The sequence below is a fragment of the Dendrobates tinctorius genome, unplaced genomic scaffold (genome assembly GCF_039654945.1).
Source record: "Dendrobates tinctorius isolate UK_male_01 unplaced genomic scaffold, ASM3965494v1 ptg000079l, whole genome shotgun sequence".
NCBI lineage: Eukaryota > Metazoa > Chordata > Amphibia > Anura > Dendrobatidae > Dendrobates > Dendrobates tinctorius.
The window spans coordinates 28726783-28753562 of NW_027361747.1; the positions used below are offsets into that span (position 1 = coordinate 28726783).

At 44.1% G+C, this 26780-nt stretch overlaps 1 protein-coding gene across 12 annotated transcripts in view; it reads right to left on the reverse strand.

Annotated features, from left to right (window-relative positions):
- Positions 1-26780, reverse strand: part of MTUS1 (microtubule associated scaffold protein 1) — a 326118-nt gene that overhangs the window by 169634 nt on the left and 129704 nt on the right. For 6 of the 12 annotated variants that reach the window (XM_073583628.1, XM_073583625.1, XM_073583622.1 and 3 more), the window contains one exon: positions 17876-18080. In XM_073583628.1, the coding sequence (XP_073439729.1) occupies positions 17876-18080 (205 nt within the window). Of the gene's footprint in view, positions 1-624; positions 724-17875; positions 18081-20848; positions 20938-23414; positions 23495-24078; positions 25014-26780 lie in introns of those variants that run through there. The other 6 variants (XM_073583629.1, XM_073583626.1, XR_012233777.1 and 3 more) reach the window with 5 other exon arrangements.

The window sequence follows — 26780 nt, forward strand, 5'->3', positions numbered from 1 at the left end:
GAATATATGGCGCTATACAAATGCATAATAAAAAATAAAAATACATATTAAAATTCAATATATACATAAAAACTAGTAGCAGAAAACAAGAGCGCCCTAACTAGGGGGGACACTGGGCTGTGTTGCAAAATTGAAAAAAGTCAGTAGCACATAAGTGGTAGCGTAGCATGGTACATATATATCAGGTCAAGTGACATACTGAGAGAGTTATGAACTTACATAGTACATATACTGATTGGCAAAGTAAAGGCTATAGTAGCATGCAATCAAGGAAAATGTACACAATATATATTACCAGAGTAGCAGTGTAGTAATGAGGAACACCGACCACATCGTCCCTCCTCACCCAGACGCACGTTTCGCATCCAGCTGCATTGTATTTCATTATTGCTTTGTGGTTAAACCTAAAGCCCCGAATAAGAAACCAACTGTAGCATCGTCTTCTGACCTAAGTTTGCATGAAGCGGTGTTGGAGTACGCGCCATGTGTAGTCTATGGGTGTTTCTAAGAAAATACAGAACTCCACTTTCTCCAGCAGCTCCATAAAAAGAATGGATGAGCGGCAGGCAGCACGCATTCTCAACCGCCACTATTCTAAGAGCAGGACAGATCACTACTACTTACCAGAATACCCCTTTAATTTTGTACCAGGATGTCCTTTTTCATCCGTCTTACAGATTGACTGCCGCTATTCAGCCAGTGCAGGCCCAGTGCAGCCTGAACCTGAAATTAAGACAAAACACAAAGCAGGACCTGAACAGACAGCAGGAGCGTGACACCCTGTGGCTGGACCCTTCACCTGCCACTATGCAGTAGATGAGAACGCCTTTTAGTCTTCCCTATAGTACTTCTACATGTGTTAGCCTGAATACAAGGAAAACTTGAGGCCTTTATAAAAGATATACTAAACAAAGAAATTATACAATTACTAAGCCATACAACTAAGAAGTAATTTTTGCATAAAAAGAATTTCGGACAATAAAACAAAACCACATTTTTCTTGTGCGTATTTTTTTTTTTTTTTGTGGGACGTATTGGTACCATTTTATTATACAGGTGACCTTTAGATCCATTGGGAGGCGAGAAGAACAAAACTAATATAGTGACATGGTTTGTAAAAACAGTCTCATTGTACAGTTCCGCTCCTTGCGCACACACCAATACAAAGGCAAACATTCATTATTTTCCCCAAGAAAATAGCATTTGAGATTTTTTTGCCTTTCCAATGATTATTTTTACTGTTTTATTTTTAATTTAGGAGACAACTACGATCATTTTATGCTTCTGGAAGGAATCCTCTGAGGCCCTGCATCTAGTAGTGTTAACGGGTGAATTGGTTGGTGCCCTCTTCATCAGTCCAACCAATAACATGCTGCTGTTACCATCGCCTATGGCATGTGAGGGGTGAAGCTTTTAGAATCAGCGTTCTTGGCAATCTGGGCTGAGTGGGGTGTCTGTTGTAGAATACAGCTGACCCCCAGAAGTGGTGGTGCGGGAACAGCTCCTGTGCCGCCACAGACCTATACAATTAGGGCAGTGTTCAGGAACAACAGTTTACGTCAGGTATATAAACAGGGTATTGTTGCATTTTACATGGCATACAGTGGGTACGAAAAGTATTCAGACCCCTTTAAATTTTTCACTCTTTCATTGCAGCCATTTGATAAATGAGAAAAAAATTTAGAAAGTTTTGCAAATTTATTAAACAATATGTCATGTCCGCCATGTCTGTTTTGTCTCAAGAACTCCTGGAGCGATGTGCATGCGCATATCTTGTCTGCTATCCTGCATGTTCCCTAGAGCAGTGTGCTCACTCACCTCATGTCTGAGCTGCAGGATGCCTGCGTTTCTGCTCTGCCTTCTTTGATCTTCTCGTCATGTCTAGAATCCCTGATCATGTGTTCCTGCCTGGATCCTGCATTGTCTGGTTCTGCAATCATCTCGTCATGTCTGAAACGCTGATCATGTGACCTTTCCTAGGATCCTGCACTGTCTGGTTCTGCAATCATCTCGTCATGTCTGAAACGCTGATCATGTGACTTTTTTAAAGATCCTGCACTGTCTGGTTCGGCAATCATCTCGTCATGTCTAGAACTATGATCATGTGACCTGTCTAGGTTTCGGCACTGTTTCTGCCCCCATCCCTTATGGGAAATATGTAAAACATGCAAAACAGACGCCGCGGAGACACCATCACGTGTTTCTCAACGCAAGCAATGACCAGGTCTTTGCCCGGGAAGGAACAACCACGGGAAGGGCTGTCTCCAATGAAGGAAACCACCTATGCCAAAACATGGTATCCATCCACATACATATTTCCCATAAGGGATGGGGGCAGTGCTCTAGAATCACTGCGTTGAGAAACATGTGATGGTGTCTCCGCAGTGTCGAATGTTGATCTCCATGAGTTCATTCATCCTCCTCTTCATAGTCTTTTTACTAGGCATTGCTCCTACCAGCCAGTTTCCTACTCCACACTGATGAGGGGCAATACCCCGAAACAGCTGTATGTGGATGGATACCATATTTTGGCATAGGTGGTTTCCTTCATTGGAGACTGCCCTTCCCGTGGTTGTTCCTTCCCGGGCAAAGACCTGGCTGGTCATTGCTTGAGTTGAGGAACACGTGATGGTGTCTCCGCGGCTTCTGTTTTGCATGTTTTACATATTTCCCATAAGGGATGGGGGCAGTGCTCTAGAATCACTGCGTTGAGAAACATATGATGGTGTCTCCGCAGTGTCGGATGTTGCTCTTCTTTGTGGCTTCAGGTACCCTGCCTCTGTCCCTGGCGTGTCCCTACACGTGCAGGCCTCCGCTCTGAACCTGTCCCTGGCATGTCCCTACACGTGCAGGCCTCCGCTCTGAACCTGTCCCTGGCGTGTCCCTACACGTGCAGGCCTCCGCTCTGAACCTGTCCCTGGCGTGTCCCTACACGTGCAGGCCTCCGCTCTGAACCTGTCCCTGGCGTGTCCCTACACGTGCAGGCCTCCGCTCTGAACCTGTCCCTGGCGTGTCCCTACATTTGCAGGCCTCCGCTCTGAACCTGTCCCTGGCGTGTCTCTACACGTGCAGGCCTCCGCTCTGAACCTGTCCCTGGCGTGCCTCTACACGTGCAGGCCTCCGCTCTGAACCTGTCCCTGGCGTGTCTCTACACGTGCAGGCCTCCGCTCTGAACCTGTCCCTGGCGTGTCTCTACACGTGCAGGCCTCCGCTCTGAACCTGCCCCTGGCGTGTCTCTACACGTGCAGGCCTCCGCTCTGAACCTGTCCCTGGCGTGTCTCTACACGTGCAGGCCTCCGCTCTGAACCTTTCCCTGGCGTGTCTCTACACGTGCAGGCCTCCGCTCTGAACCTTTCCCTGGCGTGTCTCTACACGTGCAGGCCTCCGCTGTGAACCTCTCCCTGGCGTGTCTCTACACGTGCAGGCCTCCGCTGTGAACCTCTCCCTGGCGTGTCTCTACAAGTGCAGGCCTCCGCTGTGAACCTCTCCCTGGCGTGTCTCTACACGTGCAGGCCTCCGCTGTGAACCTCCCCCTGGCGTGTCTCTACACGTGCAGGCCTCGCTCTGTGCTCTGTCTAGTCCCAAGGTCCTTCCTTGGCCCGGCTCTGGGCTTCGGCCTACTCTCCGCTGCTAGACTGTCCCTGTCCCTGGCATGCTCTTTGCATGCGCAGGTCTCTGCCTAGTTCTTTGTATTGTCCCTGATGTTTCGTGCGCTCTTGCACATTTCGCACTAGGCTTTGTCGTACTGGCTGTACGCGTCTCTGTCCTGTGTCTTTGCCTAGCCCTGCCTTGTGGCTCCGTGCCTCTGTGCACGTGCCTGGTCGCCTGTGCCTACCTGGTGTGCCTCAGCCGTGCTGCCTCTAGCCGTGCTCGCCTGTGTGCCCCAGCCTGCCCCGTCCAGTGCTATAGTGGTCTGGCTGCGTGGCCCCGCAGCGGTGCCGCCTCTAGTCGTGCCCGCTTGCAACTGCCATCGTCAGTACCATCGTCTCTGTGCTCCCTTGCACTGTCGCTGGTTCTCGCACTGTGCCTTTTCGTGCTACTCTTGCACAAAGTCTGTGTCTCCTTTTGCTCCTTTCTGTACTCTAGTTTGCCTGCCGGATTCCATAACCTGCCGACCGCTGCCAGAGGTCCGGACCTAGATTACTGCGGCCTGATGTCCGGAGCCGATGTCCGTAGCCAGATACCTGGACCTTGTCGGTCGATGCCAGCATTTGGCTTCCGATGCCACCGTACTCTGTGCCTCTCCCTGGCATGCCCCTTGGCATGCGCAGGCCACCGTCCTGTGACCTTGACCCGTTCCTGGCATGCCCCTCGGCATGCGCAGGTCTCTGTCCTGTGAACCTGATCCTGGCGTGTCCGTTGACACGCCCCATGTCACTAACTCTCGTTTCCTTGCATGGAACCCTGGCTAACTACTGGATGTCCGGATCCTGCCGATCACCCTCTGAGCTACAGACCCTGATGCCCTGGTTGATCGTGGACTGTTGTCCAGAGTCCAATGTCAGTGTACCATCTGCACGTTCCATGCCTGGACCTCGGCGTGCCATTGCACGCACCCTGTTTCATGAACTGTGTGTTCACGTTTGCTGTTGCACCCTGAAGAGTTTCACAAGTCTTGGACCTCGGCGTGCTCTTGCACGCACCCTGCTTTATGTTCTGTGTGTTCACGTTTTGCACCTGCTGTATCTGAAGTCTTCCTTAATGAAGTTTCTTTGATTTAATGACTCGTCTTGCCTTGTTTCCCTGAGCCGGCCGTCTGGTCCAGCTGCGGTGGTGGCTCACCCCCTTGGTCTTGCCCCTGACACTCCCTGTATAGGGGGTGGTTCTCACTAGGTCAGCTCGCCCTAGGTGGGTGGGTGCCACGGTCCAGAGCGTCCACTCTTTCTAAGAAGAACGACTCAGCGTAAGCTGACACTTCGTCACACAATAATAACTGAAATATCACATGGTCAAAAGTTTTCAGACCCTTTGCTCAGTAATGAGTAGAAGCACCCTTTTGAGCTAGTACAGCCATGAGTCTTCTATGGAATGATGCAACAAGTTTTTCACACCTGGATTTGGGGTTCCTCTGCCATTCTTCCTTCCAGATCCTCTCCAGTTGCGTCAGGTTGGTTGGATGGTAAACGTTGGAGGACAGCCATTTTCAGGGCTCTCCAGAGATGCTCAATTGTGTTTAGGTCAGGGATCTGGCTGGGCCAGTCAAGAATGGTCACAGAGTTGTTCTGAAGCTACATTATTTTAGCTGTGTGCTTAGGGTCATAGTCTTGTTGAAAGGAGAACCTTCGAACAAATCTGAGGTCCAGAGCACTCCTGAAGAGGTTTTCATCCAGGATCTCTCTGTACTTAGCCACATTCATGTTTTCTTCAATTGCAACCAGTCTTGTCCCTGCAGCTGATAAACACCCCCATAGCATGATGCGGCTACCACGTTTCACTGTTGGGATCGTATTGGGCAGGTGATGAGCAGTGCCTGGTTTTCTCCACACATACCTCTTAGAATTATCACCATAAAATTCTATCTTCGTGTCATCATACCAGAGAATCTTATTTCTCATAGTCTGGGAGTCCTTCATGTGTTTAGCATACTCTGTGCAGGCTTTCATATGTTTGGCACTGATGAGAGTATTGGCCACTCTGCTATAAAAGACCCACTGGTGGAGTGCTGCAGTGATAGTTGACTTTGTGGAACTTTCTCCCATCTCCCTAGTGCATCTGTGGAGCTCAGCCACAGTGATCTTGGGGTTCTTCTTTACCTCTCTCACCAAGGCTCTTCTCCCACGATTGCTCAGTTTGGCTGGATGGCCAGGTCTAGGAAGACTTCTGGTGGTCCCAAACTTTTTCCATTTAAGGATTATGGAGGCCACTGTGCTCTTAGGAGCCTTGAGTACTGCAGGAATTCTTTTGTAACCTTAGCCAGATCTGTGCCTTGCCACAATTCTGTGAGCTCCATGGGCCAGTTCCTTTGACCTCATGATTCTCGTTTGGTCTGACATGCACTGTGAGGTCTTATATAGATAGGTGTGTGCCTTTACAAATCAAGTCCTATCAGTTTAATTAAACACAGCTGGACTCCAATGAAGAATTACCATCTCAAGGAGGATCACAAGGAAATGGACAGCATGTGACTTAAATATGAGTTAACAAAGGGTCTGAATACTTATGACCATGTGATATTTAAGTTTTCTTTAATATGTTTGCAAAAATTTCTAGGTTTGGGGTGCAGAGTGTACATTGATGAGAAAAAAATGAACTTTTTTTTAATTTACCAAATGGCTGCAATGAAACAAAGAGTGATAAATTTAAAGGGGTCTAAATACGTTACGCACCCAATGTATATCACACACCTCTGCTGAGGCAATGCTAAAAACACACTAACAATGAGATCAACCCAACAATGAAGGAGAAGAACATAGTTTACGTATGTTGCTACTTCCATCCTCAATAAAACCCCTTCGCCCATTAGAACCCCTCATAATCTGCACTACAGCAGCTGATGCCTATTTGAAGTAGGAATCCATTTAACCCTTCCATTTATGGGAGGCAACGAGATACTAGAATGTGAGGCCTCTTTTAGCATGGTATTACGTTATTATCTAGCAGCAGGTCACTTGCCAAGGCTGACCTGGAGTACACAAATGGGTAATGGGGACATCCTACCAGACGATCCAAAAAAACAAGAGGTCAGGTATTTCTTTGATAGATACAAATAGGAGTTGTTCACCAAGAAAAACACTACTTAGAACGCAGTCAGATGGCCGTATAACATGGACGACAATCACAATGCTTGGAGGCCCTCCTGACCCAAGCGTAACAGCATGTAGTTCTATGCAGCCATCACACTCTAGCCAGGAGAGCTGCCGACTACTCTGTCCACTGCGATGCAATCGTCATTTATGTTGTTACATGGCCATATGACTGCCCCCTTAAATGGAGGGTCGCTTGTGATCAGTTTAGGCCTGGCTTCAGAAACCTCCAATGGAAGCCGGAGGAAATATATCACAGCACTAATAGTTCATTAAAAAAACTACGCATAACATGCATTCAATTAACCAGTTATGGAACTAACAAATGTACAAGACACTGAGCTCAATGATTGGAAGCAGCAGTTCCGTCACATATAAAACTCCCTTAACCACTGCAGCCAATCAACAAAGCATGGAACAGCACGAAGAGGCACCACTTGATCCCAGGAGGATGATTAAATTGCTTTGCTTGCCATTTCAGTCCTTTGCAACCCTATAGAACAATGACATTTAAAGTCTCCACTTGGCCCCCTGAAGTGGTGACTACTCCGTGAAGTCGCTCCAGTACTGTTGCAATCTAATCAAGGTGTTGAATTGCTGAAGAGCATCCACTGACCATCTCTCTCAGAGAATGTGATACAGACAGCAGGAATAGAGGACAATTTCATGTTAGGGCTCGATAAACCCCATTATAACTCCTTTGTCTAAGCACTAGAGGAGCTTGTAAGGTAAGCTTGTAAGGTAAGAGTGCGTCAAGTGTAATTCATGCCAGTGTCCCTTTCTGTAGAACAGAAACTCCTTATAGTAATCACTAGGTGGCAGCACTTGTATAACCTGCAAATACGAAGTTACAAAAACAAAGTCACAAATACCGTACAGTGATAGCTGGAGTCTAGAAGTTCAGGACATTATATGTAGTATATAGAAAAATACTGAACAGAGCAGCACCTGAAAAACAGCAATAGTTGGGTGCAAAGCTTCACAGGCACACACCAGTCGTTATATTAGAAAAATCAAAAAAGTAGCACACCATCATTTTAGTGCAAAAAAAGCTATTTTAATAGCCCATTATGCGTGACATTTCGGCTCTGTGTGTCTTTTTCAAGCAGTATACAAGTGCACATTCAGGATATTTAAAGTATGCAGTGAAGAGAATACAATTTTCAGCAATTAGTATCAAAACAATACAATTTCATATCGGTTATTCCATATTTATAAATTGCACTCACTTTGCAATGGGATTAAGGCACACAGGAACGTTTATTTTTCACTCAAACAGTCCATGTGGTTTATTATGCACTGATAAACCACTGTAGGCCATGTTATATATCACAGACCTAAGGGTACCGTTACACCTAGCGATGCACCAGCGATCCCGACCAGCGATATGACGCGGTCAAAATCGCTGGTACATCGCTAGGTGGTCGCTAGTGAGCTGCCACACAGGCAGATCTCACCAGTGACATCGTTGGGGACGGGGATCGCTACTTACCTGTCAGACGCGGCGATCCTGCGTCCTCCCGCCCGGCTCCACGCGTCGCTCGTCGGCGCCACAGGAAGCGCCGCAGGAAGTGGCCGACAAGCAACGGTCCAGGAGCTTCTCGCGCGATCAGCGATAACCAGCGGGGGAGCCGGTCGGAGGTAAGTATCACATGCAGCGATATCGCTAGCAATATCGCTGCAACGTCACAAAATCGATGACTTTACAGCGATATTGCTAGCGATATCGCAGTGTGTAACGGGGGCTTAACACATAGTCCATAGCACTTCATAATTCATGACTCACAGTCACTAAACACACCAGACTTTTGTCCAGTTACCGTGGGCGACCGCACGTCTTGCCAATGTCTCTCACAACTTTACTCCATGATACATAACATTAGATTGCAGTCTCTAAACACACTGGACCTCACTTCGTCCAGTTACCGTGGGTGACTTAACAGTTCAATAACTTCCACGGAACATAAGCACCAACAGTCTGTTCCACTGGCACATACTTTACCCTTACTATAACCGCCTTGTCTGGAGTTACCTTTCAGGAGCTCCTGATCCACATGCTGACTCGTCGTCAGTCCTCTCTCCCAGGGAAACTGCCTCACTGGGATCACCATCCTTGCGACCAGGACACTCCCGACAGTTCCAGACCCTCAGAAGGTAGGTAGCTCACCCTGTGCTCTTCAGGAATCCAGTCCCCTCGTGGGACCTTCCAACACAATGGCCATCCCAGTCCACAGTCCCACCATGTGCACTTCAGGAAGTCTGTCCACTCATAGGACCTTACAACACACAGGCCTGACCACATTCAGGACCTTACAACCTAGGCCATGCGACTCAAACCATGGTCACAATATGTAGCTGTAAGCACCCCCATTGGTGATTTTATATATATATATATATATATATATATATATATATATATATATATATATATATATATATATATATATACATATACACACACACACATATATACACACATATACACACATATACACACACACATATATATGTATACACACATATACACACACACACACACACATATACATACACACATACACAGTATATATTGGTGCATTTAAAGCTGGTACCAGTGTTTTATGTGGTTTTGGATACGGACTCTAAATCTAAACCAGAGAAGAATTCACTCTGCTGAATCTGTGCCAGCATCCATGAATAATTCACTGGTGGCCTGACTCAGCGCTCTTCGAGATCAATAAGCTCCAGCTCTTCTGTAACACTCAGTATGCAGGTGCAATAAACTAGGTCGTGGAGCTCAAAGTCATAGAACCAAGGACGGACATACCATTGACGCCACCTGAACACAGGAGTCCATAAGATAAAGGGCCCAATACCACCTCCAAAGCAGCAAGCAGCTTCTGTCAGACACAAAAGGAGCCCATGTACTGTTCGTGCACAATGGGCCTATGTTTGCGCCACTGACTAGAACGATCGGCTGCTCCCAAGAACAAATCTATATTGTTGTATCCTCTGTGTACATTATCTAAAGTTGGCCAAAGATGGCGGTCTCCCGTACAGCAGCTAACACGGACTTACTGACCCCTGTGTCAGCACCATGACCCAATATTGGTGGTTCAGTGCAGGGGCGGACATATCATTGGTGCAATCTGTGCAGCCACTCAGGAGCCCAAGAAGTATAAGAGCCAATTTCTACCTCTACAGCAGGATGAACTGTGCATTATTACAAGCTTTTGGACTGTCAGCAGCCCATATATTGTTCTTGCACAGGGGCCTCTTCTGTCTGTCCACTAGAGGTTCAGTCTGGTCATAGGGCAATGGGAAGAACCGTATTATTGACAGGAGAACATCAGAAAGGCACAATTTTGGTCTTCACTATGGCGGATATGATAATACAATTAATTTGCACCCTAAATTGCACATTCTGCTGCAAAGAGTTTGTATGTTCTCCCCGTGTTTGCGTGGGTTTCCTCCGGGTACTCCGGTTTCCTCCCACATTCTAAAGACATACTAATAGGGAATTTAGATTGTGAGCCCCATCGGGGACAGTGATGATGATGTGTGCAAAATGTAAAGCGCTGCGGAATATGTTAGCGCTATATAAAATAAAGATTATTATTATTATCATAAGCCATCTTTCATCTCCTTGCAATTTCAGTTTATATTACATTCAATAACGTCTCCTCAAATATTCAGCTATCAGAGGGGCAAACTATTCCAATGTAAGAGCAAAGAGACAAGAAAGCTGCAATCCCTGAGGAAGTGCACAGAACCATAATTCTCACAGGGTAAAGCCGGCCACTAAACAAGCAGAGAATATTCCAAAGAGGCATTGTAATGCCAATAAAAAGGCCCTATATGTCCAAGAAAGTATATGGAGAGGATCATGGATGCAATCATTTTCCACTCATGTACAACTCCTACGGATCAATACACTAATAACCAATGTGCCCTTTTGATAAATCTGGTGTGTGAAACGTCGCCAACTAAAATGGAATAGGTCATGTCCTGTATGAAAGCAGAAAGTCCCCAGAGTCATCCCGTACAGCATTGTATATTTTAAGGATGCCAAGTATGCCCAAATCTGCACAAATATTCAAGCTGTGAATTTAAAGTTTTTCGTCAACTTTTATGTATTTTTAAATTAAAGTTGACACAAAAGATAACACATCCAAAACAAAACTATCTAATTTTTAATATTCTGGAGTCAGTTTGTTTTTCTTAATTTATAGACTCAAAAGGCACTCCAAAACAATGTGGAAACCTTTACATTGATGTTGGCAATTTGCTTCCTAAATATAAAATGAAACAACTTTCTAAATAGTATTCATTAAAAATGTCCAACCATTTTGCGGTTCTGGAGCCTGAACTCCTTCATATAGCCGGCTGTTCTGATGCTTCTGATATAGATCAGCAATCTGGCACAGTTTGCTCAGAGCAGATCATTGTGGTGGGGAATGAACGTATTGTGGTCTTCTGTTTCGGTAGATCACATCACACATGTATTAAAAACACATGTGACATGCACAAATGTGAACAAGTCGGTCGGACAGTGTTCACAGTGCGTCTGTCTAATTCATCACAATTTACATCACATCAGTGGCGTAAATTACGACAAACGAGTCCCTGAATGACGTACATTTCTTGTGGTGGTGAATGGCAGCTAAAAGATAAGCAAAATTCATCAAGTGGCTTATCTTGCTGTTCAGATTGGCATAAAAACTCAAGTCTTCATGAGTCGGAGACTTAGAGCTGACATCTGTTATGTATTACTGAGAAGGACAAACGAGAAAACGCTGGAGAAGAGGTTGTGAAAGGAATATGAAGAAATGGAGTCTGCAACTAGAAACCTAAACATCGCTTTGCCTCAAGGTAGGAGGTATCAGTAGCCTTTTAAGTGATGCCTCAATCACCATTATTGGCTGAATAGACAGAATAACATTTTGTAATCATATTTACTGACATTCTTTCTGTGAATACATTTCCTAAGCGCATGTACAATGACAGATGTCAAACACTTCATTTACGTTACTCCGGTATTTAGATGATGCCCATGCTGCGAGCACTTAGTAACATTTTTGTACCGCTCAAGGACATTATTGCATCGTTCTGACTCCTTTCAAAGCTTTTTACTTCAGTTTTATAGCATGAAAGTGGTGATGAATTGAGATTTAAGTTTTTAAAGCAGGTCCCTAATAATTGGAGATACAAATTCCAACTCTCACTAACGCTCCATTCACACATCATGATGTTTCTTACGTATGAACATAACATTAGTGTTTTGGATCATTATTTAATTGGTGTTTCATCACAAATATATTTATGATATATGAAATAAAACAATTACAAGTGTCTCCTATACACTACAACGTTAGTCATGGACAGTAAACATGCTATCCATGTGCTGTCAGAGGTCTTCACACGCACCCATAAACTTGTATGGGTAATTTTTATCCATGACTCTGATTAAAGAGAGGACATTTTACTGTGTTTTTTTACAAAACAAAAAAGAAGAACTGACGTGCATAGCACCATAACTTTAATGGGTAGATGTCATGTGAAAGTCTCAGATAGAGCGAGCACGTGTTTCAGTAACATCTGAGTGATTTTCTGGATTTGTTTTCTCATTTTGTCTCTCATAGTTGTGGTCTACCTATGATGTCAATTACAGGCCTCTCTCAACTTTTTAAGTGGGAGAACTTGCACAATTAGTGGCTGACTAAATACTTAATTCCCCACTGTATATCTGGACAAAATGGAAGAAGGGCCAATGGGTGAACATCCAGAGGCCTGACAAATTCTTACAGCTAAAACTATGGGAAGGACCATGATCTACTAGACGTAGCACAGATAGTCAGAAGGGAAGAATGTCTACTTTGTTGTTTTTTTAATAACTACAGAATTCAACTTTCTTAAAAGGAAACGGGTTATCAGATTAAAAAAAAACAAAAAAAAAATCTTGCCATTTTCACACTGGCAACTGCGGCTTTATTTATTTCTAAACACCGGCAACTTCCATTTCCAGGATCCAACACATGTACATAGCCGCAATAGTCAAACCCCAATCTTGTCTTTTGTTGAAGCATCCAATGTGCTGTGGCTATTATTCTACATTTATATAGCGCCATTTATTCCATGGCGCTTTACATATGAAAAAAGGGAAATATAGACAAGTACAATAAACGTGTAAGACAAGGGACACACAAGTACAGAAGGAGAAAGGACCCTGTCCGCGAGGGCTCACTCACAGTCTACAGGGATGTTTGAGGATACACTAGGAGAGGGTAAAGCTGGTTGTGTGGTGGTTCAGTAGACTGAGGATCACTGCAGGCTTGTCGGAACAGGTGGGTCTTCAGGTTCTTCTTGAAGGTTTCCGTTGTTGGTGAGTCTGATGTGTTGCGGCAGAGAGTTCCAGAGTATGGGGGAAGCACGGTAGAAGTCTTGTATGCGGTCGTGGGAAGAAGAGGTGAGGGGGGGGGGGGGGGGGAGAGAGTAGAGAAGGAGATCTTGAGAGGATTGAAGGTTGCGTGCGGGTAGGTAACGGGAAACCATGTCACAGATGCATGGAGGAGACAGGTTGTGGATGGCTATGTATGTCATGGGTAGGGTTTTGAACTGGAGCCTATGGGCAATAGGAAGCCAGTGAATTACCTGGCATAGGGGGGAGGCTGGGGAATAGCAGGGAGACAGGTGGATTAGTCGGGCAGCAGAGTGTAGGATGGACTGGAGCGGTGACAGAGTGCTAGAGGGGAGGCCAGAGAGTAGGAGGTTGCAGTAGTCGAGGCAGGAGATAAGGGCGTGCACTAGTGTTTTTGTGGTTTCATGGTTGAGGAATGCGCGGATCTGGGAAATATTTTTGAGTTTTAAGCAGCAGGAGAAGGCAAGGGCTTGGATATGTTGTTGTTTGATAGAGAGGGCAGAGTCGAGGATCACCCCAAGGCACCGAGCGTGCAGGACTTGGGAAAGCGAGCAGCCATTGACATTGATGGATAGGTCTGGTGGAGGGGTAGAGTGAGATGGGGGAAGATTAATTCTGTTTTGTCCATGTTCAGTTTGAGAAAGCGAGAAGAAGGCTGAGATAGCAGACAGACATTGTTGGATTTTTGTCAGTAAGGAGGTGAGGTCAGGTCCAGATAGGTAGATCTGCGTGTCATCGGCAAAGAGGTGATACTGCAAACCGTGGGATTCTATGAGCTATCCCAGGCCGAAGGTGTAGAAGGAGAAGAGTAGGGGTCCGAGGACTGAGCCTTGCGGAACACCGACAGACAGGGGGGCGAGGTGAGGAGGTGGTGTGTGAGAAGGAGACACAATGTTCAGTCTGTTAGGTATGATGAGATCCAGGATAGGGCCAAGTCTGTGATGCCAAGAGATGAGAGAATCTGTAGAAGCAGGGAATAGTCCACGGTGTCAAAGGCAGAAGACAGATCCAGGAGAAGAACAGAGTAGTGTCACTTGCTCTTGGCGGTTAGTAGGTCCTTAGTGACTTTAGTTAGGGCAGTTTCAGTTGAGTGATGCAGTCCGAAGCCAGATTGTAACCGGTCAAAGAGGGAACAGTAGTAGAGGTGGGAGGATAGTTCAAGATATACATGCTGTTCCAGTAATTTTGAGGCGTAAGGGAGAAGAGAAATTGGGCGATAGTTAAACACAGAGGATGGGTCGAGGGAGGGCTTTTTGAGGATGGGTGTGATTGAGGCATGTTTGAAGGATGAGGTAAAGACACCATTTTAAGTGAAAGGTTGAAGAGGTGTGTAAGAGTTGGGATGAAGACTGTGGCAAAGTTAGGAATGAGGTGGGATGGGAGCTGGTCAAGCGCGCAAGTGGTGAGGTGTGATCTTAACAGGAGGGTGGAGAGCTGTTCAAAAATTTTATGTTTCCCCCCATAAAATAATTCTATTCACCTCTAGCGCCGATGCTGTTCCAGTGGTGTCAGCACTGGCTGTCCCACAGCTTGCGTGACACTGCTGTCACATGATCACTGTGGCCAATCTGTGCTGGCTTTGCTTCCCCTTCAGATGTCTTGATTTGTCTGAATGAAGTGAGAGCAGCCTCCAGGTGTCAATTACATCCGTAGGAAGAGAGAGTGAAGCCAGTGATGATTGGCAGCAAGGATCGCATGACAATGTCACTCGAGCCCCGGGAGAGCCAGTCTGACACCGCTGGATCAGCACCGGAGGGGAGTACAAGTGTTATTCTATTGAGGAGAAACAGGGACTCAGTAGTGGAAAACCCCTTTAAGACACATCTGTTTATTTAGAGGTTAATGGGTTTTTACCCTTCATTTCCAGTACATTAGGTATTAGAACCTTCACATTTATTGGCAAATACGCTAACTATATCCGTGGACACACAAGCTCAGTAAAGTTTCCAGAGACTCTTCGTGATGAAATTATCAATAAACCATTATAAAGATTAATAAGGATTTTAAGTCAGAATTTTGGAGGGGGACTCTGGCAACATAGGAAATGCTTAAAGCACACACAATATTCCACTAAAGAATTGTATTACGATCTCCAAGATCAAAATATTTAATCTATATTGGCGATAGTCTTGACACAACACTCAGAAGATCATGAGTATGGCTTATGTATGAAGTTTAGAGTAAAAGCCTCTTTTAAGCGCAGCAGTTGATTGAGATCTGATAAAGTATGCAGCCATAATGGCCCCAAACTCAATTTTTGTTGAATTTCCCAGTGGTTAACAATTGGTGAGTAGGCAAAAAATGAAAACCTCCTACAAAAATCTAATGGGGAAACTGCTCCTTTTCTGAATTATAGTCTAAAACCAGTGTCTAGTATCACTTGAACATTTTCAGCATGTTTTTAGCCAGAATCAGATAGAATTTAGCTTACACACAATTCCATTGTGACATTCCGTGGTTCAGATGAACAAGCCTAAACCTTTCTGGTTACATAAGCCCTAAACACCCATTACTAATATTTCAAAACGCCAACTTCTGAGGCATCTGTCTGGCACCTCTCCCTAGATCAACCGAAATAATCAAATGCATAAAACTGTTGTTCCATCATTCAACATGTCTGTTCATGTAGTATACCAGACATTACAGGGCCAAACTAAACACATACCGGAGAAAGTTAAGAGAAGAAGTCAACTGGAAAACTCATTAGAAGAGTTAGCAACAATTTTATGAAGTTATAATAGATGATGTAAATTAAGAAGCAAAATCACCACTCTTCCATTATGTTCCCTGATGTCCTAGTGGTGTCTATCAATTTATTTCTTATACAGCCACATAACCACTGCAGCCAATCACTGGCCCCAACAGTGATTCTAGCACACGTACGACAATGCTGAGGACACAGCTGACTGCAGTGATCATTAGAATCAACTACAGGCCATGGACACAGGAAATCAAAGACTGGCACTGACCATCCTACCAAAGGCGATACGTCAAGAAACTCAACGAGCCAGTTAGTTGTGTATGTTGGTGTATATCTTTGCTAGGAAAGTTTATAAAAGGGATTGTATGTGTGCGCAAGTATATGCAATTGCATAATATATATATCTATATACAGTATCTCCATCTCTATCTATACACACACACTGTACGTATACACTTTTTTTTTTTTATAACATTTCTGTGCATCTACTTTAACATCACAGAAAAAAGGCAGCCATATTTACCAACATCAGACTATTAATGCACTGATGGGCTGTAAGTCAGACACTGAACCCACACACTTTCCTGTGTGATTGGCGCCCTATACAAGCCTTACCCGTGTGTATGTATAAAACTAGGTGACCACCCTCACCTTGAATGGTAGGAGTGGTTGTTTCATCATTATGCTGCATACGTGCTGGTCACAGGCATCTTTTCTACACATACATTATGAGCTTATGAGTGATTTAGTCACATCCAGTAAACTTATACATCAGAGGTTTCCAATGGGGAACACTCACCAACACACACTGTAGAGCAGCGTGAAATAACCCGCAAAGCGAGTCTGTTGGCTCCTGTAAAGCCATAGCTGTCACTCAAGAAAAAAAGACAGATGAAAAGTAATGAGTAAGAATGGGCACTGAACTGCTCAGCCACGCCAGGGGTATGCAGAACGCTTCTGCTTGGTTTGGGATCCATGAAGTATTGTTTCTCCTTGTGGATAAGGACATGTTAGAGGGAACCTGTCAGCAATTTTGGACGATATAAGATGCAGTCGCTACCTTTCATGACTTATCTACAGCATTCAGAATTCTATAATGCTGTAGATAAGCCCCTGGTCCGACCTGAAAGATAAGAAAAGTTTTATTATACTCACCCGGGGGGCTTTCCGGTCCAATGGGTGTCACAGATCCGGCGCCTCCTATCTTCTTGTGATGCTGCTCTTCGGCTTGCTTCATCGCTCCCCAGCATCGCGCTCTGCGCAGGCATACTTCTCTGCCCTCAAAGTACTGCAGTGCGCAGGCACTGGGCCTCCCTGACCTTTCCCAACGCTCACGCACTGCAGTACTTTGGTCTGCCCTCAACAGGGCAGAGAAGTACACTTGCGCAGGAGCGCGATGCCAGGGAGCGATGAAGCAACAGGAGAGCGACATCACATGAAAATGGGAGGCGCCGGACCCAGACCACACATGGGACCGGACTGGACCGCCCCCCCTGGGTAAGTAGAATAAAACTTAATTTTCTTATCTTTCAGGTTGGTTTTGGGGCTTATTACAGCATTATAGAATGCTGTGTATAAGCCCTGAAAGGCAGCGGCTATATGTTATATTGGCCGAAACTGCCGACAGGTTCGTTAAAAGCACGCCGAGATGAGAAGACAAAGCCGCAATGCTCCTCTGGGACACATGCAAATTGTCTCTTCAGAGAGGAAGAGGACTAGAACTCTAGAGCCACCTATTGGAAGTAGCAATCCTAAAAGTCAATGTCGGCCCTTTAACGAGCCTTGTCACATGACTTAAGATAAAAGCTAAACAAATTGAGATTCTGTTTTGGCTTTTATCCTAAGTCATGTGACAAGGCTCGTTGAAGGGTCAACACTGACTTTTAGGATTGCTACTTCCAATAGGTGGCACTAGAGTTCTAGTCCTATTCGTCTCTGAAGAGACAATCTGCTTGGTTTGAACAGTTATATTGGGCTCACAGACTCTTAGATCGCACTGCAAATCGCTAAATGAATGACGCCATAATCACTCACCAAGGCTCTTACCGCCACTTGGCTGCTGGTTTCCCCTAGGAGGAGAGGACACTCTGACCACAGTTCTCGTTAGACTTCCTCGTCTGAGCTCAGTGGAGTGGAGTCTTGCTTTGGCCGTGGTGACTTGGGCAGTTGTGCTCTTTAGACATGACAAGAGCTCCTTATGTAGATTCTTGCTTGGCGTGGTTATCCTTGTAGAAAATGGCTGCGAAAAGACAATATATATTTTTAACATTGCACACTTTGACAAAAAGCCATTTCTGAAAGGTTAGAAAACAATTGTTAATGAGGATGATTGAGTTAATGTATTTTATACCCAACGTGTGGTAAAAAAGGTATATTTTTAAAAACTGGTTACTTCCTTCCAGAAATATCTCTACTTTACAGCACGGGTTATGTCTGGCATTGTAGATCATCATCAACAACATTCAACTGAATGGGACAGAACTGTTATACCAGACATCCCCAGGAAGAGAAAAGTACTGCCTCCTGCATCTAATAGTAGGCAGCCAAGTTTTCAGAAACTAATATAAAAACATTTTAAAATGTGATCTTACAATTAGCCTTTAATAACTTGCAATCTCCTATAAGATTGTACCTTTTCAGAGTAAGCTCTCCTGTGTGTACAAGAAGACCACCACCACATTTGGTTACTTGGCTGTACTATGACTTCTACCTAACATTTTCACCACTCTGCTGGATGACCACCTTAAGGATGCCCTCCAATTAGCTATTTTGACCCTAAACATGTCCACACTGAGACTACAAACAGACTTTAAAAAAAGTTCATGGAAGGCTTCTTTAATTTTCCATCTACTTTGAGTTGAGACCATCTGTTATGTTTCCCATACGAAGCACAGCAGATGGAGGGATTCCTTCTCTTTATTCCTTCTTTGCATTTCAACATTTTATTTGTTTTATAATTTAACAAATTTTCTTCCTTTTTCAGCGCACACAGAAGCATAGGAGAAATTAAACCGCAGTACTGAGCTGTGTATCTGTGAATCTAGCTCTTGGGGGAGGTAAAGGAATTCCCATCTCAGAATATAAATTGCCTGTGTATCCTAAGATCACAGTAAGCTAGCTGTCAATTTAATCTAAAAAAAATTGATTTGAGATGTTATATGTTTACCTATTGTGAAATGATAAGTTCAGGAGGCGGTGCGAGATGAAAACGTGGATGATAAATGGAGAAGGAATTTCCCTGTCAAGATTACAAAGTTTAAGTTCTCTCTACTAGAGATGTAAAGTATGCTCAAAGTACAGCTCACATTTCAGCATATTTCAAGGATTTAATGATCAGGTAAAACACAAAGATGACATTTTTGTTTAAAACTAACAGGAACATATCAAAGAGCTTCTCTGATTACAAGTCCTTTACCCAAACCACAGGCAAGAATACTCTCAAAATGTCAAGTGGCCGATAACAGATCTCGGTGACTAATGTTGCACCAACCAGCGCGATAAGACCGTTTACAAGTGTGCCCATTAATGGCAGTGCTGGACCCTCGTGGCACCTGTGAGGCTATGAAAATTGGCGTTTGTCTATTGCCATCAGTGACTGACCGTTATTCACCTTAAGAGGCATGAAGGTCCATAGAACATTAATACATAGGATTTAGGGACAATCCAATGTTTGAATAATTCTTGATCTTGAAGGAAGAGCACCACGTGATACAGGATGTTCCAATGGAGTTGCAGTTCTTGTCACTATCGCAGTCACAAATTATTTTACTATAGAATTTTTAGTACATTTGAAGTTGAGACTATTACAGGTATCAGCATTATATAAGTTGTATATATGGTGGTATAAAAAGCCACCTTTAAAAGGGTGACCTAACTAAACATATTTCATAGAAAAAAGTATGATCACTAGGGGGTCTACAATAAAGGCCCCAAGTCCATTGTTAGAAGTCAGTGAATGTGCCCTATTGCTCCATTCATACAAGGGAGTCACTTGCGGATAGGTTTCAGTGATGAATGTGGGCTCATCCCTCTAATGGAAGGTGCCTTTGGCAAGAAATTTGTTAACCAAAAAGGAAATCTTTGTTTTAAACTCATTGACTCCAGTTCACCAACACTGGCGTTCTGTATGCTGGTCTTGAGGAAGAGTCAGCTGGATTAAGAAGTGGCAAGTTCATTAAAGGGGTAATGAGATAGGGGGATAACGTTTTGATAGCTAGGAAACCTACTACTGTGGGATTAAAAGGGTCCGAGAAACAGGGCTCTCAAGTTCCCTGGATGAATGCATCAAAGGTCGTTCATGTGCTCTACCGATCCATTCATTCTTAATTGGGGCGCCAGATATCTCTGAGTGCAGCCCTTGGCTGATCTTCGGTACTCCAATTTAAATGAATTGAGCAGACAGGGTGCATGATCAACCACCACTCCATTCAGCCTGGGCTCTATACAGCCCCCACGGCTGGAAATCACTGGGAGTCAGAAACCTATCAGAAAGTTGCCCCCTATCCCATGAACAGGGGAGAGCTATAAAACTGTAGAACATCCCTTTTACTGGTGTGCACCTCTTAAAGTATTTGGCACTGCTTTCAGTTATTCTGCGCCACCATAAGAAGTGTACTCAAGAGACTCAAGTACATTTGTCACAACTTGTGCCACTTTTCTTATATACATTCTGAAGAATCTGTAGGCCATGATTGGCCATCATCTCATTTTGCGAAACTCTGCCCACATTTTTCAAGAAGTTGGCAAAGCAGACAGGGACTAGGATAAAAATGTCAAAAGTCACAGAACTGTTGCACAACTACAAGTTGCATTTCACACCTTTTAAAGCCAGAATATTGGCACAAATGGTTTGACGAATAGTCCCCATGGTGTGTGGAACAAAGTACTGAGGTAGTGTGCAAAGTAATGAACTGCTTAAGTCATCTGCAGCCTAGACAAAACCCCAGCGTAACTAGCACCATGTGCGGTAATTTAAGGACTACATTGTGTTAAGGAAAACAAACATACTTCCAACGATATTCAGACACAACACTCCCACATCTAACTGTCAAGGGTATGAAGGGTGCCCTTGTCATGAGATTGTACCGTGCTCGTCCCTGCAAGAGAAAAACCGCACATTCTTTCAGATAATGGAAGGATAACCACATTCTTGGAAGATGATCTAAGATAGATGAATTTATACAACAAAGCACAATTGAATTAGCAGCTTCAAGTAGAATTCAGGGTTCTCAACCTTTCCTATAGAGACTATTGATGGAGACCTGTACTTTTAAAGTCCCTACCAAAAAAAAAAAATCTCAATATTACATTATTTTTTACTATTTGTGCCTGCATCAGAAAATTACCTATTGTTAAGTAAAGGTTTTATGTTAAAGCATATTGCAAAGGGGAGAACTGTGATATCACCTTTTGTGAATAGAGGATCCCGTGTCATCAGCTGTGTACAGCAGCATTACCAGTCTTCGCTTATCCTGTCTGCTGATTAGGAGACTTCTGAAAACTCTTGCTGCATAGGCAGCCTCATAGTAAAAGGTTGACCAACCTGTCAATCAGTTTTCCAAGCGATGCTACAGATCGCTTGGAAAATGCTAGCATTCTGCAAGCTAATTAAGCTTGCAAAATGCTAGTTAGAACGCGGGAAATACGCGGAAATTACAAATGCGGCGTTCTAGAGTATTTCCCGCGGCAGGGAGTTGCGGAATTCCCACGGACAATACAGCGAAAAATCTGCACGTGTGGAAATAGCCTAAGACTTACGGAGGTGAACTGAAGAACACTTCATGCTCTAACTCCTATAGAGTTTGTCTGCTGCCTCTGATTAGGGATAAGGCACAACTTTCTGAAAACTATCAATGTAGATGTGAGAACTCCATCTATGGAGCCTCTGACGTAGACATTTGAATTTTTTTTAAACTAATGTACATTCAAGTGAAGTCTCCTTAAATAATATGCATGCCCTACAGACGTACCAATCATCACCAGTACCTGATACAGCCATGCTAATGTCAATGCATCTGTATCTGGTACAGCTATTCACTTGAATGTTACATTAACAGACCTAGACACAAAAATTTGACTTACATTATCAACTAGTCAAAAATCAAGAGGGCTCATAACATCTAGTAGTAATAGCACAGTCATGTTATCTCCATCAGATTCCATGAAATTCTCTTCATAAGCTACAGGAAAGATGTATATCTTTGTACCGTGTTAGCCAGTAGATAGAAAAATATTCAGGATTGAGAGTCCTCAGTAGTTGATACCTTTTAATGGCTAACTGAAAAGATGGTAACACATTGCAAGCTTTCGAAACTACTCAGGTCTCTTCATCAGGCTAGACTAATACAAAATCTGAAGTCACATATTTATGCACAATACAGCCAAAAAAAAATGCAATAGATAAGACAAGTGACGTGAAGCAGAACTATCAATATGGGAGAGGGAGAAACATAAATATAAACATTGGACCAGTTCATAGATAAGGAGTCCGGATGTTTTATGGTCCTCTGATTGGGGTCTAGTTCTGTGTTGTGATGCCCCCACACGGTTTTAAAAGGAAATTCCTTAATTGATGTAAAAAGACATAAATCCATGCGACACATTCATTCCAGCACTGAGAGTGTCAAAGGTCGTCATAAATTTGTACTCCCAAACTCGTCTCTCTCTCTGAGAATTGAAGTTACCTTTCAATACCAGTAACTTCATATCCACGCTGCTGTGATCAGCGAACTTTTAGGCTATGTGCCCACGCTAGCGTTTTTAAACGCTCAGGAAAAGGATCCCCTTCCCAGAAATCACGCGTCTTTTTCCGAGCAATTTTTTACGCGATTTTGACGCGTTTTTTGACACGCGATTTCTGGGATCATTGGGGATGGCTAAAAACGCTCAGCAATGCGGAAATTGATGAGCATGCTGCGTTTTTAGCCGCTAAGCGATTCCTGAGTGGTTAAAAACGCATGCATTGGCACAAAAAGCCAAAAACGCATGCTAATTAATTTGATGCATCTTTTAAGCGTTTCTGCAGCGTCTGATCCGGCTCAAACGCTGCGGAAACGCTTAACAAAACGCATCGTGTGCACACAGCCTGACACTCTCAGTGCTGGAATGAATGTGTCGCATGGATTTATGTCTTTTTACATCAATTAAGGAATTTCCTTTTAAAACCGTGTGGGGGCATCACAACACAGAACTAGACCCCAATCAGAGGATCATAAAACATCCGGACTCCTTATCTATGAACTGGTCCAATGTTTATATTTATGTTTCTCCCTCTCCCATATTCATAGTTCTGCTTCACGTCACTTGTCTTATCTATTGCATTTTCTCTAGGCTGTATTGTGCATAAATATGTGACTCTTCAGATTTTGTATTAGTCTAGCCTGATGAAGAGACCTGAGTAGTCTCGAAAGCTTGCAATGTGTTACCATCTTTTCAGTTAGCCATTAAAAGGTATCAACTACTGAGGACTCTCAATCCTGAATATTTTTCTTCATAAGCTAGTGAGATGGTGAGTTGTGTCACAAAGTGTGATAAATGTAATGTTTGGGATGTGTTGTTTTAAGTCTTTACTTACACTGTGGTGTGTTAGGAAGTGGGAAGAGAACCAGATTGTGGAGTAGAAGGAGAAGACTTCACATCCAGGGTGTGGGATACCTAATAGGTGTGAGACAGGAAACAGAGAGCTCTTTTACATAGGGTGTAAGCCTTTAAGGTAAGTCTTCCAGTTTGGCAATTAACAGGTTCTTTAAAATATCTATTAGAATCACTAGGATGGAGTTCAGCACTTGCAAGACATGTTCCATACCAGAAATGGTAAGGAACATGTCTTGGAGATGCTGGGCAGTAGGCTCAGAGCCCATTACACTTTGGAGCTCTATATGCTATTTGTTAGTGGTCAGATGGCTTAGGAAGGATTTATTTTGTGATCTGATGTACCTTTGCCACGTTCAACTTTAAGAAAATTGGTTGTATCAAGTTTGTAACCTAATGCACAGTATTATATTGAAAGTCCTTTATAAGTCAATCAGCCATCACAGACCCTCAAGTCAGCGTTACATAAGGTCAATTTTAATCAGGTATCACAATACGGGTTAAAAATACAACCTTGACAATTAAATGGCTCCACACAAATTTCCCTAGTAAATCCATCTGCTGGTACATCAAGGTAGCCCTCATGTCCTCAACAAATCTCATCTTTACAGGTCAGTTCTTTTAAGTGGGAAACCTTAAGTAGTACATTAGAGAAATATGCAAAATATGAAAAATACCTTTACGTCAATAACCAGTTCACTGGTCGTCAGCTCTTAATCTAGAGATTAGTGTTGCGTGAGCAGGAGTGCGGAGCACGTCTTGCAGTACAATACAGGAATGTAGAGGTAACCGTTTTCTTAGCCAATTGCTCGCATAGAGGATTAAAACTGACTTCTATTTCTTTCAATGAAACCCTCCCGGGTTTTTAGATGAAGAAAATCTTATTTTCTGCTCTTTGATTTTGACCTCGCCAACAAAACATGCAGGGAGTCTACAGCTCATTGTAGCTAACGGCTCCAGGTAGAATAAGCGGTAACTAAAACAAACTGAATGGTTATGCAACAGAGTCGGCAGTAATCTCATTAGTCAGAGTGCTTCTGTTCGGTTACCAGCTAAAAATTCTTAAGGTAAAACTCAAATCTCAAGGGAACAGTTCTTATAAAATCCAAACGGTCTTGATATTTGGACAGAAATCGAAAGCAAAAAATTTTTGACAGGTCCAATTATCAGCAGGAACTAGAGTGAAGGCTGAGAAGAACATTGCATGCAAGTGTAAGCAGGTGCGGGAATGCAGTAACGCAGGGATTACAGAACAAGGCTGTGTAACAAGGTTGTTTAATTGGCTAACAAAGAAAAGGGTGGCAATGGTCTTCTTGAAGGGAGCTAACATTAGCCAATGGGTAGTAACAAGAAGAGTAAACAAAGGGTTAACACAATAGTGACATGTAAATGGCACTTATCGTGGTCTTCTCTAGTCCTCATCCGAATACAGTCTGATGGGAGTTGTAGTACCGGCAACGGCCAGCGTGGTGTTCTTAGGTGAATCCAGTGAATCACGGTCCAGGTTCTGGCAGCAACAGGCGGTCAAAAGTAGGGAGCTCCGCGGGCGTCTCTGTCCAACACCTGTGCTGCTGCTGCTCGTCTATTGGTAAAGAGAAACGCACCTTAGCACCCTGCACCTGGCACACTCCTCCGCACGAGCACAGCTCTCTGCCTAGCCGGGCACGCAGTGCTCTGCATACTCACTGTCCGGAGCGCTCGCTTAATCTCTGCCGCGGCTCGTCTCTGCGCTGCCGGTCACCCTGCGGAGGGCGCCGCACATCTGCTTCTGCTCGCGGGAAACTAACTCCTGCTTTGCACGCTTTCAGCTCTGTTTTATGCTTAACTACGCCCCCTCTTCCCGGGTCATGGGACTTGACCGGTCCCCTATTTCTTCAACCGGGGAACATGGGATGCAGCATCGACAGTTCCGGACCCAGCTTAATACAGGTACCCACAGCCCGGTCTTCCTCCTTACACAAGCTTGGACTGGCCCACTGGGGAACAAGTGGATCTCCTCCTAGGCCCCTATGCAGGCACAAGTCACTAACTGCCCATCATGAGCAGTAGATGGCCCAATACATCTGTTTCTCAATATATAGACAAAAGCAGCATCTCATTCGCGTGACCAACCACCTAGTTCATCATATAGCAACATAGGTAAATTTAAGAGAGTAATGCAATATTTTCATGTTATTGAACAGTGGGCCACACAGTCAAAGTTAATGGTTGGCCCTTGCCATCCCAGTCTGAGTGTAGGGATTAACATTTACCATCAGCATCTACAAGAGTTGCATTTATAGGCTGTAAACAGAGCTCCAGAGGACTATGACAACTTATAACTGCTCTTGCTAATGTAAGCAGGTTGCAGGATGCAGTGACAGACAGAGCAAGGGTTAACAAGTTTAAAACAACAAATGCAGAATAGTAGCAGTCCAATAATCAAACTTATCGTGTCCTTTATGTTCCTCCTCCACAGATGATCCCGCAGGGATTATAGCACCAGCAACGGCCAGGAAGATGTCCACAGATAGGATCCTTTAAACGATGGTCCGTCTTCTGGTGGCAGCGGTCGGTCTCCAGTACCTTCCGCTGAGCCCCTAGTCCATAAATACGTGCGGCCGAGACAAACAGGACCGCAGCACTCCCAGAGTCCAACATGGACTGGTGTATAGCAACAGGCAGGGAAGGCTGCAAGTGTATGTCCAGCACTCTTTCCCTCTTCCGCAAGTGAGCGGTTCTCACGGTAACTAAACGTATGGCACCTCTCTCTCCAACGGTCCCACTACACGAGACAAAGGCTGGTATGAAATGGCCGAGAGGCTTTTAATAGGGCTATGTAATTAATCCAATTTATATAAAAAGTTATTTAATAAACAGCAAAGATTTTCAAAGTCCAGTTTAAAAAGACGAATAAACTCAAGGATAAAATATAAAACGACTACCTTTCCCCAACTGGACTCACTGGATACGGTGTGGCCACCCCCAAACCCCTCAGCCATTTCTCAATCGCGGTTTGCAGACTCATATTGAAAACAGCCAACCCAATAGCATCTAAGTCGACCCCATCTTGCCTATAGAGCCCCGGTATAAAACCTTCTAGGTCAATGTGTCTATGGGAAAACCCACCACCGGCATAAAATGTTCTTATGCTTTATTGAATCTTCTGCGAATGGATTCTAGAAACTGCATATTCGCAGAGGACCATATCAAGCGTGGCACGATCTCGGAGAAGACAATAGTGGCATAAGGAAACAGACAGTACAACTTTTAAATTGAGTCGCACTTGCAACAACAAATCAAGCGTGTGTATTCTTCCAAGATCATTACCAGCTAAGTGCACAATAATCAAATCAGGGTTGGGCAACTG